The sequence below is a fragment of the Sinocyclocheilus anshuiensis genome, unplaced genomic scaffold (assembly GCF_001515605.1).
Source record: "Sinocyclocheilus anshuiensis isolate Anshui unplaced genomic scaffold, SAMN03320099.WGS_v1.1 scaffold587, whole genome shotgun sequence".
Classification (NCBI taxonomy): Eukaryota; Metazoa; Chordata; class Actinopteri; order Cypriniformes; family Cyprinidae; genus Sinocyclocheilus; species Sinocyclocheilus anshuiensis.
Window position 1 is genome coordinate 38,218 of NW_015552579.1, and position 17,166 is coordinate 55,383.

General features: G+C 34.2%; 1 protein-coding gene across 1 annotated transcript in view; it reads right to left on the reverse strand.

Annotated features, from left to right (window-relative positions):
- The window catches only part of LOC107665211 (E3 ubiquitin-protein ligase NEDD4-like), a 91,323-nt gene that overhangs the window by 16,495 nt on the left and 57,662 nt on the right, over window positions 1–17,166 (reverse strand). The window contains exons 13-17 of the mRNA XM_016455997.1: window positions 14,669–14,725; window positions 13,563–13,697; window positions 12,752–12,922; window positions 6,294–6,491; window positions 3,934–4,011 (exon numbers count right to left, since the gene is read on the reverse strand). Coding sequence (XP_016311483.1) covers window positions 3,934–4,011; window positions 6,294–6,491; window positions 12,752–12,922; window positions 13,563–13,697; window positions 14,669–14,725 — 639 coding nt within the window. The remainder of the gene's footprint in view (window positions 1–3,933; window positions 4,012–6,293; window positions 6,492–12,751; window positions 12,923–13,562; window positions 13,698–14,668; window positions 14,726–17,166) is intronic.

Consider the following 17,166-nt stretch of genomic DNA (forward strand, 5'->3'; position numbering starts at 1 on the left):
CCTCTTTTGAGAGCGGAGACCCCCGAGAGCTGCAAACCCACGTTGATACCAACATCACAAGAAACCGCCAGGCCTGACAAAAATCACAGCCAGGGATACATATCCAAACAGGCCAACAATTCATAACCCACGACATCAAGGGAAGCTGTTTAATGACCCACACATGGGATCCGGAGAGGGGACAAGACCTTCGTTTACGAATGAGAGACTCTGGGCCAGCACTGAAGACAAGCTCACGTGCTGAATGAGCATCAACCAAAACTGGCATCGAATGAAGCACAGGATGCACACTGTGCAGAGGTGGAGGATGCAGAGAAGAGGAAGGATGACGGATGGATAAATGATAATCAACACAACCAGATACGAGATACGTGCAGAGGGAAATATAAAGAGAGAAAGATGGAGACAGACAGGACAAACAGAGCTCAAAAGATGGGTTCTGGAAGTAAAAATCCAGTTTAGGGTTGCACTGATGTGTATCTTTTAAAACACACACCTACCAAGAGTTCTGCAATTGTAAAGTAATGATATATGCTTATGTAAATATTTCAGTCTGTTGTAATTTTTGGTGGGTCACAACCCAAAACCCTATATTTTGTTGAAAATCATTCTGCCACTTATTCAGCATTTGGCCTAGTTATTAATCCATGTGTTAGGCAGATAAATGAGACTTTTCTTGCTGTTTATGCATTTACAAACCTGTAATTTCTCCTAATCAAACAGTATAATTTCTAAAATAAAATAAAATAAAATAAAATAGGTAGGTACCAGAGCATGTGAGCGAAGCGGAGCGGTGTGACGCTCCGCTACATTTTCCGCTCTATGGACAGTCGCTCTAACCGCCCAAGCAAGCGCTCCGTTAATATTCCGCTCACGCTCACCATAAACCAATTCCCGCTCAGATCCCGCTCCGTTCTGTAAAGAACAAATTTGCGTGCATTATATTAGATTATAAATTACTGCTGCCTATATCTAGCCTACATTCTGAAGGACTACCTATTGTTTCGGGTCAGTTTTTTTTTTTTAAATAATATTTTAATAGGCCTAAGTGGTGTAGGCTAATATCTTCTGTACTCTGTAGTTCTGCATTTAGGCCTATATACAGCTGTGTGTTAGCTTAGGTCCGCTCCCCGCTCCGCTCACACTCCGCTCCGCTCACATGCTCTGGTAGGTACTACATTCGGCCACTGGTACCAGCTGAGAATCACTGATTTTAATGTACTATATTAACCACAAATTACCACAGAAATGGGCAATCAGTCAGGCTAGCATAAAACTACATAACATTAGCTATTTGCCATTTTAATTAATGTAGCACTAGACCATAAAAGATAATGACAATACAATAATTTAAAAGGACACAAAACACAGATTACTTGAATTATTTACATTGATTCATGAGAACAGTTCATTAATTTCCTCATAGGTGCACGTTTTTTTTTTTTTACCTCTTTTTCCTGATTATCAAATATTTTTTGATTTTGAACCCAACCGATGTTATGATTTATCTTGTTGGTTTGGTTTAACCCCTTAACTGTCACTCACATTTTTGAACATAGACATGAAAGTGCACGATCCAAACTTAAATTTTTATAATTCATGAACGATTTTGTAACATGATATTGATGTACCATTTTCATGGTAATACAATGTTTGATTTTAAAATGGGTTTCAAAGGATGAATTTTGAGATTTAAAGTTTTCAACTGATATATAATTTCTGATGATTTCTAAAGTGTGATAGAGAAAAAGGAAACAAAGAAGACTTTTTTTTGACAAAGGTCAGAACTCCTGTTACGATGTAGATTTTTGAGGTGCACTTGTCAAAAATTAATCTATTACTTTTCCTACATAATTTTTAACAAAAACATTGGTAAAATATCTATTTAGGAGTCTTAGACCTTTCCAACGATATATAGTTTGTCATGATTAGATTAGGATTTAACTGTAATATAGTAATACAGTATAGAATATAGTAATATAGAAGTAAACTTCTACCAGTCCCACAGAGGGGACGGGTGACAGTTAAAGGGTTAAAGCTTAAAACGTAATATTCTGATATCCCTATGAAGAAAATGAATGGGAAAAATACTTCTGGAATGAAGACTGCTGAAAAGTGGGCAGTCAATATTGAACCAAAAAAAGAAATCAGAACAAGAAAAAAAAGACTGACAAAGTCTGACAGTAAGAGTGAAAGCAGGAGTGAAACAGAAAGGGAAAAAGAGGGACAGTCATCCATGCCAGCAATGATAAGAACGGTGGAGAGGGAGGACAGGCTGGTGGGCAGGCAGTTAAACACGCAGGCAGAGAGAGGACCGACCTCCTCTGGAAGATTCTGTCACAAACAGCATCGAGCGCAGAGTGCACCATGTTCCCCCATGCCACCAAAAGAGAAATCACACACACACACACACCACCAGCTTGTGAGACAGAGCTACAGTCAATGCAGTGGGAATCATTTATACAGAGTTTTTAAAAAGAAGAAAAATCATATACAAAATGTGTGAATGTACCAGTTGTTACTGTTAACTAAAACTACTAATATCAATTTAAATAAAGATTAAATAAAATAAAATAAAATATAAATATTAGATTATAAACAAACGAAAATTAGTGATGTTGCTTTGGCAACTAATTGAAACAAGTTAAAGTACTAAAATTCTTAGACATTTGATATAAGAGTGTGTAATAAAAAAATCAATGTTTTGAAGTCACAGAAATGCATATATTTGCATATGTACTTTTAAATTTACTTGCATGGCATTTTCAACATTACATGAAAACAAGCACGAAAATAGATGTTTATTAGATTAGTCCCTGTTTGCTGGCACGTATTTCCACTGAAAACCTGAGAAGAGAAGGTGTGATTACCAAACACTGGCATCTAAGTATCTCTCCTAGGTGGAAAAAAAACTCATTACAGTACTCAGTAACATCATACTGTATGAGATGCATACTGCAACAACTCTTGCTAAAAGATGAGTCAAAAGCCAAACTGTTCTCAAACACATCTAAAACGATAAAAAGCTTGTGCTCACTGGAGATCATTTGTGCTACAGCATCACCAGGGATGCATTATTCCTTGGGTTCAAAAATGTATTTTAATTTGACTTATTTACTGCTCATAAATATATATATATATTACTTTAAAACATATTTTTGTCTATATATAAACAGGATTATTTATTATTTAGAATATGGGAATATTTAGAATATTTTTGCACCCTTGTGAGGTTCTTGTGATAAGCCAGACTCTGAAGTGAAATGAGGTGACAACACAAAACGTCATTCGCTTCTCCTATTTCCATTTAAATTGAGTACATTTCACGTATTGCCACATGGAGTTCCGTAGGGAAAAAAAAGAACACTGTTAATACACAGATAAACTTTGCTACACAAGTTACAACAGCTTTTCTTTAGCAAAATCCTTTTATATCTGGATACAATCCTGCATATTGCTGTTATTGTAAATTGTATTGTGTTGCATTTCCTTATAAAGTTACCAGCCAACCAGCGAGCATTGCATTTACTTGCCAAAGGCAATTTTGGCTCTTATCAATTGTTCATTTTGGACTAGATTTTATTACTGTTCTTGGACAAATTTCATTATAGGTATATAAAAAGATCTCAGCTGAGCTAATCCACTGTCAAATTTTTGTAGCATTGCTCTTTTACAAAACAGCTTGAGGACATAGTTAATCAACAAAGAAATCCACAAAACACCACAGCCAAATTCCTGCTGTTGTGTTATTAGTTACGGTTTTCCCATTCAGTTGTCAGACTTAATCCTATTTTTTGCTTTGCAGATTGAATTCGTTTCACGATTCTCGTATGACATCGCTGTGTCACAACACAAGGACACATGTCACACAAGGCTGTTGAAAGAGCTGGGATTGTGGGTAATATTGCTCAGCACCACTCGGTTTATACTCACAGGAAGTGGGCCGAGGTCGCCAGGGTCCAGGGATGCTTTTGTCCTCATGTGAACGGGATACTTTAAGCGAGGATCTTCCTGAAAAGAGAAAAAGAGAAAGAGAGAGAGAGGTTGAGACATGCTCAAATTTTCCCAGAAGGCTTTATCCTCATTTAGCAGTAAATTGCATTTGCTGTCTGCTGTCAAAATGCAGTTCTTCTGACAATAAGGAAGTAATACTGGAATGATTGTGTTTCTTTTTCGTCTCATGGGGAGATTATGCAGTAATTACACATGGTGAACTTTTTAGTCTTCTCTGTGGACATTTCAAAACCACATGCAGGATTTAATGAAGACATACTTTGCTATAAGTACTATTAACGTACTATTATAAGCAATCGTGCAAAGAAGAGAAAATCAATTTGTTTTCATCGTAAACCTGTCCAATTACAAACAACCTCAAAAGATGATTCTAAACATTTGAGACAGAAACGGACAAAGGCGAGAGAGAGTATAGGGTCCTATATGACAAAAAGTTTGATTTATTGCCCCTCATAAACCCCCCCTCCTCCTACCATAAATGGACACCTGTTTGGACACCTGTTTGAAAAGTGAGTAGCCTAGTTGTGTTTTTCTGTTACCTATACAAATATTACACTTCAAACTTTTCTAACTATTACACTTAAAGTCACACATTTCACCGTACATACATAGATATGCATTAATTTTGTGTATGTTTCTAAACAATAGGTAAATAACTTACAGTTGATAGGTCATTTTAAGTGAAAGGTGGGATGATTCATCATATAGGACCCTATACTCTCTCTAAGGCGAGTCTGTGCTGGGGGAAATTAGGGCACAGGAGAGATGCTGCAGTTCCACTATCAGACACCAGGTGGCACACTGATTCTCAGCGTTTCACGTCTGCATCACCCAGGGCCTCCCTCCAGCTATGGGGCACTGAAGTGTGCAATTATGAGCAAGACTGTGTGTGTTGGTGTGTGCGTATCTGTGAAAGTCTTTTTTCCTCAAATACCTTTCACGCATCTTAACGTAGGCAAAAGAGAAACATTTAAAATATCAGATCTTACTTGTAAACATTTGAGAAAATGGCAACCACTAAATGTATTATTATTACTGATTATTTTTATTATTATTATTTTAATAAATTAGAAGTTTGCATTGGAGACAGCATTATTTTAGTATAACTGATATACTATCATAGTTTTTGGTAATGGTTTGAATTTTTTTTATATTTTCTGTTTTTATTTATATTTTAGTTTAGTTTTAAGTGTAGTATGTATATATATATATATATATATAAGTTAGTAACTAACTAGTTAAGCTTTATTTTAGTACTTCAACACACATATTTGATTTCAGCTAGTTGCCAAAGCTATTCTCATTTATTATTGATTTAGTTTTATATTTTTTTATATAAATATAATTTTTTATATGTTTAGGTTTTGACATCAGCATGTGAGGATGAACTGACGGAAAACATCGTAAGATGAGAGGGTCTTTTAATTTTGTTTAACAGGTGAAAAACTCTAGCTAGTTTTAAATTGTAATGGTAGAGTACAACATAGACTTTGCCAAGTAGTAACTAACTAGTTAAGCTTTATTTTAGTACTTCAACACACATATTTGATTTCAGCTAGTTGCCAAAGCTATTCTCATTTATTATTGATTTAGTTTTATATTTTTTTATATAAATATAATTTTTTATATGTTTATTTTATTTTTTATTTTATTTCAAGTAAAAAGAGTTATTTTAACAACCCTAATTGGAGACACATTTGAGTATATATATATAATAATGTTTATACACAATTTAAAGTAATTATACCATTAAGCAATACAAATAATCATTAGACTACAACAATAAAAATCGCACCATGAATATTATAATATTCATTCATTCATTATGCATAATAAAATAAAATATTCTCTGAACACTCTGCAGCTGAGAGCAGACAGTGCAGGTGAAGCCAACCAGTCAAGCTCCAGGTCAAACTGCTGACGGTATTTGTATCGTAGTAAACAAATGCTTAATGATAGCAGCTGCATATAAACCAGTTATGTCAGCAAATGGAACTGCAGCACTGTTCCAAAACCTAAAAAGCTGCCATGCTCCAGCATCTCAAAACAGTACACTTATAACTATTATGATTACAACAGAGTCTGCCATTACCATGCTAATAAGCCTGATTTTTAATTAGGTAAAGCTATATATAAATAATTTATAGTGAACATTTCATCTTTTTCACTCACGGCCATCTTGCATTTTTTTCCTGAAAGGTCATTACAAAGCATTCTGGGATTGCCCTCACCATGAACTTCACTAGGTTTGGAAGAGATTTCGTGAGTGTTTGTCTTACCCATGTGGTGCTTCTGCTGTTGTGGTCGATGAAGAACGGCCGTCCATTGGGTGCTATTCTCATTTCCCATCCAGGGAGCAGGAAGCTCTGGTTTGCTTTATGTTGGGATTTGGGTGAGCTGTAGGGAGAGGGCTGCGGGGACTGAGGGTTGGAAAATGTGTCCTTTACTGCTCGCCGTATCTGGGCGTTATTGGCTCCCTGCAAAAGGAAACAGAGCCAATGTTAATTATTTCCCTGTTTGTCGGACTCTATTATTTAGTTTTATAGCTCTTGTTTGTAATTTGAATTTTGTGTAAGAAAGACTTTTAAGAATGGGAAATGTAAAAAATTGAAAAGATTTGGAAAACGCAGTACGTGTTAATGAGGCGGCATGCTGTTATTTAATCCTGATAAAATTTTAATTAGATCACACAACTCAGGAGGATTTCACCTCTGGCCGTCTTTCTCTCTCTTTTTTTTTTCTTTCCCAAAAACAAATGTTTCCCTTTCTACACTTTAATTAAAAGTCACATGGCCCTGTGCGACCCTGATCATTTATAAATACAACCCAGTATTTCTTTATGTAAACCTTCATCATTATTTCATGGAAGTTAAAATGCTTACAAATGTTATAAAACTTTCAATTCCGTACGATCAAGCACTTATTGAAAATCTACAAATGATTTTAACAGATGTTATAATATGATTAAAAGCTTGTTACTGCACAACGCTTTTGCTGCTACTGAGGTGTGATATGGGTAAGGTTAGGGACAGGTTTGTGTAGGTTTAAGGGTTGGTTAAAGGTTTAAGGGTAGTGTAAAGGGGTCAATTTGAATACTATAAGTATGATAATTGTTTATTTATGATTCAAGGAATATCCTATTTAATGATAAACTGAAGAGTAGTACACTAATGTGAGTGTCGAGGCAATAAAAACATTTTTTGCACCAAAATTACAATCTGTTATGTCTTTAGTAAACATTTAGCTAAACTTAACCAGCCACCCTTTACACAAACCATGTTACAGCAGCTAAAAATCCAATGGCCATAAAGATACTAAATGATTAATAATCGTTTAGAAACATTTACAAATGATGAATGGTTGCCACTTTAGATTGGCTACTGCAAAAACAAACAAATTATTAATAAATGATTAATAAAGATGTGTGAATAGGGTAAATTCAGGTCTTTCGGGACGCTTTTTGCCATTGAGATGACTGCTCATAAAGGTATTAATGATTAGTAAACATTTATAAACATTCGCAAATAATGAATAGTTTCCACTTTAGATTGGGTACTGCAAAAACATGAACAAATAATGAATACATTATTTATTAAGATGTGTAAATAGAGGTCTACACAACAAATAAACACCAACGAATGAAGGTCATATGAACTGAAAGTTTACTGACATTTGTAAGCATTTCAATTTACATTCAATAATCATATGTTAATCATTAGGTTCATTAGTAAACATGAATAAGAACATTATCTCATATTTCTAGCTATGGGAGTATACTAACCAATGATCTGTTAAGCATTATATAATGTTTGTCAATGATTTATAAATGAAATTTATTATAAAGTGTTACCAATATTTATTCAATATTTTTACATTACTTGCTCATCCTTCATTTTATTCTTCCTCATATACTTCTCAGCAAATAATCCAGCTCCTAAATTAACAGTCAAACTTTTGTGAATAATTTTAGCCATATTATTTAGTGTTTTACAAACTTTATACTTAAAGGCACAATGTGTAATTTTTGCCGCTAGAGGGCACGTATTCAAAATAAACAAAGAAGCAAAGGCATAGTTTGATGATGCTGTGACTGAGTGTGGAATCATGGGAGTTGTGGTCTTCATTTGAAAGTTCTGTTATAATGCTACTCTGTGCGGTCGTCAGCGGTCTAATAAAACTCACAACATATTAAAGCGTCTTTGGTGTTTCCATGTTTTCTAGAAATCGAGGGGTTGTGACGTCATTAGCAGGCGACACAATGACACTATGGAAACGGTCCGTGTCACTAGTGAAATAATTTAAACATTCTTCGAAACATTTGGGATAATGTAAGTACACAAGTCGGCAAAACATATAACACTGTTCTAGTGGTTTTTGGATATTTTAATAAAAAAATCTTACATATTGTGTCTTTAAGAAATAATTTTTTTTGTTTTTTAATTTGTAAAAGCAAACAGTAAAAACGTCAGTTCCACAAGTTTACAGTATCATAAATACTATTATATATTCAATATTCTATTAACATAAAGAGTAGAGGAATATTAGTCAAATTAATATATTATATTATATTACAAATATATTACAAATGCAAAACCACAAGTCTACAGCATTACAAACAATACTATAAAATCTTAAATATTATATTATAATTGATAATAAAGAGGAATATTATTACATTTTTATAAATAATACTAGATAAAATATATAATTCTATTCTATAAAAAAATCAAATCCAAAACCACTAATCTACAGCATCATAAATTATAATAAAATATTATATTATCATTAATAATAAATATAGGAATATTATTTTTATTACATATTATATTAAAAATCCAAAAGTTTTAACAGTATTATTTTTAAATATTCAAACTACTTATACTACCATTTTATGATGTGTCATACAAGAAAATCAAAACAAATTGTCTGTTGGTCCTGTGAGGATCTGTCACTATATATCAAGCTGTACGATACAATGTCAAATGCATAACTGAGAGAAAACCCTCTTCTTATGCAAGCAATCGTCAAGAATGGTTTTCCCTGTACTAAGATCAGATACAAGATATCTCTTTCTTTTTATTTCACTACTAGCTTCCTCTATAGCAACCTCATAAACCCTTCCGTCATCACCTTTCTGTGACACTATCAGCAAAATATTTCAAGTGGCGAGTGATGCTTCGATGGCTGAAGCCATAGTTCTGTTTAAAATATCGAGCTCAAGCTATGACAGAAAGAATCAAGAAGGACAGAAGACGGATTTTAATCAATACCACACCAGACAGCGCCATGCATTTTTTGTTAGCTACTAGGTTTTTTACACAGAAGTGTGTGGCTGTAATTAGCAATTATTGCTATGAGAGAGAACACAAGACATTTATTCCCCAACATCTGCAGATTAGCCACAAGAGCTATTGTTTATTCCATTAGCAAAGTCATTCTTCACAGCGGAGGCCATTAGCTCTGGCTGAGGTCAGACATCGCAGATAAAATTGTTTGCCATTTTCAAAGGAATATTCTGGATTAAATTACAATTTGAGCTCTATAAACACCATATGTGGCCTGTTGTCGATTACCACTGGAAAGAATTTGCGATACATTTATAAAAACAAACAGTAAAAACAGTACTTACACAAGTCTAAAGCATCACAAATAAATAACATAATATATAAAAATAATAATAATAAATAAAATAAAATCATGTCATAACATTAATCGAAAGCATGTTATGGGAAAAATTTAGTAGGTATATACGGATATATTTCAGAACAATATACTATAAAATCAAAATAAGAAGTAGGTTTAAGATCTGACATGGATTTAGAGCAAGAGAACAGAAGGAAACTATGAAGTCATGGCTGTTTGAGAGGTTAAACTACTTTTTGGCAATGGTGACACTTTGGCACGTTTCACGATAAGCAAACGGACAGCTGCCCCAACCCAAATTTTAGGAGGCGTCAACTGATACGAATGTACAAAGTGGGGGTAGAAGCCCTGTTCCCTCCATGCACATGTAAATGTTGATGAGCATATTAAAACTTCATACAACAGCTGCTCAATTCAACTTTGAGAAGATTTCAACATAACAAATAAGGTCTAAACTTCTGAAAGTCTGTGGGATGATTACAAATACAGTACATCAAGAAGTTTTTTTTTTTTTTGTATCGTCAAAGTCTCATCTTATCTTGAATAAATTTATAAAACAAATGAAAAATACAAAATTGACATGCTGACAGTATATACTATTCCCATTATGTGCACCCCTATTTGAAGAAAAACAAAAAGATTGACGAAACCCATGGCAAAAATATACGCAAATTGGGCTGTGGAAAAATTTCTTTACTTTTAATTCTCTTTATTAAAAATTTACAAAAACCTATCATTTCATTTAAATAAAATGAACAAAAAAAAAGTGCAATTTTTTTTTCACATTTTTTTTTTTTTGTGAAATTAATTTTTTTTCTCCAAAAAGTAAGACAAAATTAGTGGTACGCCTTTAAATTCTTAAGATTGAAAATCTAACTAAACTATTTAAATATTGCATGGTAGAAATCATTTCATTTTGTGAGACAAAATGACCATGGAGTGATATGAGAGACAAAACTAGCACCGCTATGTAGGAACTTGCCTGACCAAGTAAGCAAATATACATTTTAACAGTCATTAAGCAAAAATACCGGATCTCATAATGCCATAATGTGCACAAAAAAAAATTGTATATTGATATCTGGGTAGTAGATGATCATTTAATTAATTGTTGGTCATACTGTAACTGTGAAATACTAAAAAAATGAATTTAACAAAAACCCTTTGGGTATTGCAAAAATCTGTAGGTATTTTCAAGAACGTATGGCTGTTTGGACATTTTCTATCAAAACGCTTTATAAAACAAAAACAAGTTTGCTGGCAGCTGCAAGAGAACAAAATAATGACTGAGCAGCACAAAGCGGAAATAACAGGATTTTTTTTTTCTTTTACTGTGAATCGAAGTGAGTTCAATTAACTTGAACTGAAAGGTCTGGAGCAGATGGGTCACTTGACTGAATTGGTTTTTGGGAAATCAGACTTTCATATTAAAACTGATCCATGCATAATACAAGGGCTACAACCAATCATTTGCCTCAGCTGTTCATACCTAAAAAAAGCCAGTGGCAGTGTGCATAGAATGGGATTCTAATTTCCTAGTTCGACCAACTGTGTGTGGATATTGTGATTATATTACACTGCACTGTCACAATGGAAACAAAACAGGTGTGAAACCCGGTTTAAAATTTACACTTGTCTAGCACCAAATGTGATGAAAAACTGGCTTTGTCAATTGCACGAATGATAAACTGAATCTCACTTATGTAAATGACACGATTCAAATCAAAGACACTCAAACTGGAGGAAACTTGAGCTTTGCGCAAAAAACTATTACCTCAGAGGTTTATCTAGAAGCAATCTTTTTTTCTTCAGAACTGCACGTGTCATCACATATAATAAAAATTCCTCACATCAAGTCAACACATTGAAAATATGAGGAAAACAAAGACTGGCACTGTTGTCACTAATTTGCAGGGGAAAACAAACAAAGCAAAATATGGTAAGTACAAATGTCAAAAAAAGAAAGAAAACAATGTTAATATATATTAACTTTTTTTTTTAACAGTTAACTTTTCCCCCAAGAAATTAACACTTAATCAGCAAACATAGTATAACTTGATGAAGTAAAAACCTTTATAATGTTAACATATTATAAATATTTAATATTATGTGTAGAATATTTATAATCTATATAAGATCTGAAATTCTAATATCTATTATTATCTATAAAATGTTAACAGAAGATTTCAGAAGGATCATGTGAAACTGAAGACTGCTGAAAATTCAGCTTTGATCACAGGAATTCATTACATTTTAAAATATTAAAATAGAGAACAGTTTTTTTGAATCATAATAATAGTATAGTATTTTAAATCATAATAATGCTAAACAAAATTACTGTTTTTAGTGTAAATACAGCCTTGGTGATCATAAGAGACTACTTTCAAAAACAATCAAACGAAAAAAAAACTTTACAGACCCCAAACTTTTGAGCAGTAGTATAAATAATATACAGTGTTGGGAAGGTTACTTTGGAAATGTAATGGGTTACAGATTACAAGTTACCCTATTTAAAATGTAATATAACTGATTACAGTTACATTTATTTTGTAATTAAATTACGTAACGCCGTTACATGTAACTAGTTACTCCCCAACACTGATAATATAGATTAAAAAAAAAATCTGTAACACTTGTCAGAAACACTGTATAAAAATACAAAGAAATTAAACAAAATACTGGTTAATAACAACCAAGACTGTTTGAGAAGAATCAAACGGTTAACTGTCATCATAAGAAGAAGGATAATTCAGTTATTAAGTTACACAAAAGACGACATTTTGAAGAATGTTGGTAACCAGACAGTTGCTGGTAGCCATTGACTTCCATGGTATGGAAAAAATACTATGGAATTCAATGGTTACCGTCAACTGTTTGCTTACCAGCATTCTTCAAAATGTCTTCTTTTGTGTTCAACAGAAGAAAGAAACTCGTACAGTTTTGGAGCAAGTGGAGGGTGAGTAAATGATGATAGATTTTCCATTTTTGGGTGAACTATCCCTTTAATAGATGGACTGGAATCAGTTGGAGGGGCAAAGTAAATGGAAAGAAAGAAGTTAGGGGACGAAATAGAGGGAAAGGTGGATATTCTCACCTCTAGTGGGGAAGAGAGAGTGACGGTGGGGGAACTGAGGCTACGGGGTCTGCACACTTGTGGTTCGCTTAGATGGCCTCTGGAGGAGGAAGGGGTGGAAGCGGGGGTTATGGCTGCTGTAGCGCCCCCTGCTGCCGCAGCTGAGGTACTGGCTCCATCTTCAGTGTGCTGCTGGTCAAAGAAAAGGATGAGCTAGCTAGTCACCACACCGTCTTGTCCAAGGGTACGCCATCCAACACTGACCCTAGTCAGACTGCATTCATGGTTTAAAAGAGGTCCTGAATGCACCATGTATATAATACTGTAGGAAATGAAGGCGTATTAAACTGATCAATAATTGTAAGGTTTAATTTGATTGTGGGGACAAAGGTCTGTCTGGTTTATAAATGACTACAGAATATTTTAAGAATGTTAAAAGATTGGAGATCAGATAAATAAGCCTTTTTATGTGGTCTGTTATAAAAAAAAGAAAGAAAGAAATGGAGAGAATCATACGAAGGATGAAGAATAGAGAGTTTACTACCACAAGGACCAGAAAGATGAGATATAGATCAAGAGGAACCAGAGTGGCAATAAATAGATCAAGAAAAAACACGACAGAAAACAAATAACAGACATTGTGATGGGACAAGAACACAAGAACATGGAAGCAAACCGATAAAGGCAGAACAACGGAAAGAAAATGACACTGACGCAGTAGTAAAAAACACATGGGCCAATAAAGAAGGAACGTAGAGAAGAGTCATGGAAGACGCTTGGATGAAAAACAGACCTCCGTTAGCTTTAGCAAGGCTATGCTAGAATACTGTACCTGCAGAATGGGCCGAGTCCAGGTGGTGCTACGGTTGTTGTGGTTGACGAAGTATGTTCGTCCCTTGGGGTCTTTGCGTTCCTCCCAGCCTGGCGGAAGGCCTGGTGTGGTCAAGGCGTAGGAGGCCGATGGAAACTGATCAAAGTGAAATGAAAAGTTTGCATATTTACAAAACTCTGTGATATTAAAATCTGTATCAGTCAGTTCTGCTACAATAAATGAATCGGTTTAGATTTTATATCAGGGCCATTTCTGTATGGCAAGCCTTGTTAACTGATATGACATTCAATATGATGAGTGTGGGAATATTGTACACTTAAAACCAGAACACTGACACATTTTCACAAACACATAAGAACACCTAAGCAACACAACGTCCAAAACACACTCCACACAAGGTGACATGTAGTATTATGGACACATTTGAAATGCATCCGATAAATATGTCTGGGTGAATTTATATGTAAGGTGAAGATGGACATGCTGGGGTGTAAACCGATCCCTCACAGTCTTTAAATTTATAGTCATACACGCACTCAAAAATCTGTATAAAATAAAAGAGAGAAATATTTATGAAATGAGATGTGCCACCAATAAAGATAGCTCCTAATAAAAAATGGTTCATTTCAATTATTTAAAAAAGTATATTTATAAATTTAAATTAATAACATAATAATAAATTAAATTACATTATATTCATATGTTATAATACAATTAATAATAATAAATTAATTAAATTAATTTCAAATAACAATAATTAATACTTTTAATTATCTTAATAAAGGGAAAATTAATTAATTAATTAATTAACTCACAATATCTTACATCAATACCACATTAAAGAACTGTTGTAAAATGAAAAAAGTGAAATGAGAGGTGCCATCTATAAAGAACACTCCTAATAAAAATGGATAAATTTAATTAAAACAAATTATGAATTTATAAATATAAATTAAATTATCAAAAGTAATAAAAATGTAATTATATTAATAATAATGAATATACTTAATCACATCTCAATAAACACAAACACTAAATAAATAAAAGAAAGAAGGAGAAGAACCAAGAACACAGGAGAGCACAAATGTACAACATGTGGATATTACCATGGTGTCCTCAATGCCTGTGACCGTTTGTGCTCTTGTTCGTCTGGGCTGGGAGCTCTGCTGGACAATAACAGCTGCTTTTAGATGGGGCAGGCAATCGCCCTGTTTTGGGCCAGTGGGAGAGGGGAAATGAGGGCAAATGGAAGGATAGGTTCAGCCAGAAAGCAGAACGACGAGTAGATGGGGAAGTGATTTTAGGGTAGTTTTTGTTATTTTAGGTGATTTTTGATGGCCGAAGGGGGTGATTTTGTGAGAGGGGGTGCCCTGCGGTGTGACGTAAGGATACAGCAACCCAAAAAAAATCGGTGTAAAGAGATATGATTAGATGAACCATAGGGAGTGTATTTAATTTGAAATCACTGTTGGATAATTAGAATTGAGAACACATTGAGATTTTATTAAAGAGTGATAGGAGAATGAAAGAAATACCCAGGTGCATGTTTGTGTGTGTGTGGGGGGGGGGTGGAATCATTAATTGCAATTAAGGGATGATTAGTGTCAACATTTTGTTTTTGTCTTAAAATGATAGCAAATCATGACAGGATTTTCATTTTGTGTGAACCATTCCTTTAATAGAATTCATATAATGGTAAGGAAGCTTGTTAAAATGAAACCATGGAATTAAAATAACTAAACAATAATTAATTTGTAATATATACTCATATGCTTACCAAGGCTGCATTTATTTGATCAAAAATACAGTAAAACAGAAATATTGAAATATTATTGCAAACTTATATAACTGTTTCTTATTCTAATATATTTTAATACTTTATTTATACCTGTGATGGCAAAGCTCAATTTTGAGCAGTCATTACGCCAGTCTTCATTGTCACTTGATTCTTCAGAAATCATTTTAATATGCTCTAATAATTTCAAATATTATTGTTTTTACTGTATTTTTGGTCGCTTCCATAAACGCAGTAATAATAATGACTGATTGTAACCGAGACTGTCCTGAGATTACATTGTGTCCACAATGACAGATCTAAAAGGTTTTCAGGAATCATCTAAATAAGTAGCTTTTCAAACTGACTCACACTTGCCCACTGACTCACCGACTATAAAAACAGAGGAAATGACACCTGGGAAAATATCCGACTGGCACTCAGAGTTTACATTTCAAATACTGAACGAGTCAACTCTCACACAGACAATGAAATGCTTTCCATCTGCTTTTACATGGACGTAATAAAAGACACTCTTGTCTCAAACAAGGCAATCCGATTAGCCATCCTCTCAAGCAATGATTGCACATTTCCACTCGTGTGAAATGCCAGCCTCCTCGTACACATGGGCAGGAAGTGTGGGGAAAATGCCACCTCTCACCCACACTAATATCAGACAGATTTGCTGTGACTATAGCAAAATCCCTCACCTGCAGCTCTCAGAAGCACTTCAGAGCCAGAGAGAACCGGGCCACCAACCGATCAGCCTCTTGTCAGAACAAAGTAGACGCGATGCAGAAAAGACATGGAATGGGCCGCTATTTAAAGAGGATTCAGGCCGATGAGGAAAAGCTTTTTTTTTCCAGTGTAAAGGAAATGTTACTTCAAAGCTTCAAAGTTCAAGAATGTTGTTGAAGTGTGGAGTTAAAAAGATTAATATGACTACTTTATATTCAAACTATTCAGGTGGACAGACTTTAGACAGTTAAGACTGCTCTTTAAAATTATCCCAGGCATCAGGAGATGCTTAGAGCAGAAGAATAAGAGCTTCCAGAGTGATTCACAAGTAAATCAGAGTCTGAGAGAGATATAACACTTAAATAAAAAATGTGTATGACTTACTTTGTTCAGAGGAACAGAAAGGAAAATATTGTGAAGAGCGAAAAAAGTAAAAGTAGCACCTATGAACTATATTCCAAGTCTAAATGAAATACAATTTATAGTATTTGTTTGTGTGACAGACTTGCACTACAGTTCAAAAAGTTTTTTTTTTTTTAATAAATTCATACTTTTCAGATTGCATGCTTTAAAGGGGTCATATGATGTTGCTAAATATAACATTATTTGGTGTATTTGGTGTAATTTAATGTGCTTACGCTGTTCAAGGTTAAAAAAACACATTATTTTCCACATACTGTACATTATTGTTTCTCCTCTATGCCCCGCCTTTCTGAAACACGTCGATTTTTACAAAGCTCATCAGTCTGAAAAGCGAGATGTGCTCTGATTGGCCAGCTATCCAGTGCGTTGTGATTGGCCCAAATACCTCAAGCATCTGACAGAAATGTTACGCCCCTTACCATACTGTGATGCCATGACCCGGCCGGAGCGACGAGACAAAAACATTAAAACCCCTTATAAACGAGCCATTTGTTGCATCCAGTGGGGACATAATTACGGATTATAATGACTTATACTGTCTTTTTACACGTTGTGTTGCATCGTGCTGCGTAAACATAAAACCATGTCTGCATTTGTGATCGGAGAAATGACAAACAACAAGCCCTACTCTACACTGCCCAAAAAACTCGCTTTAAATATATAAAATAT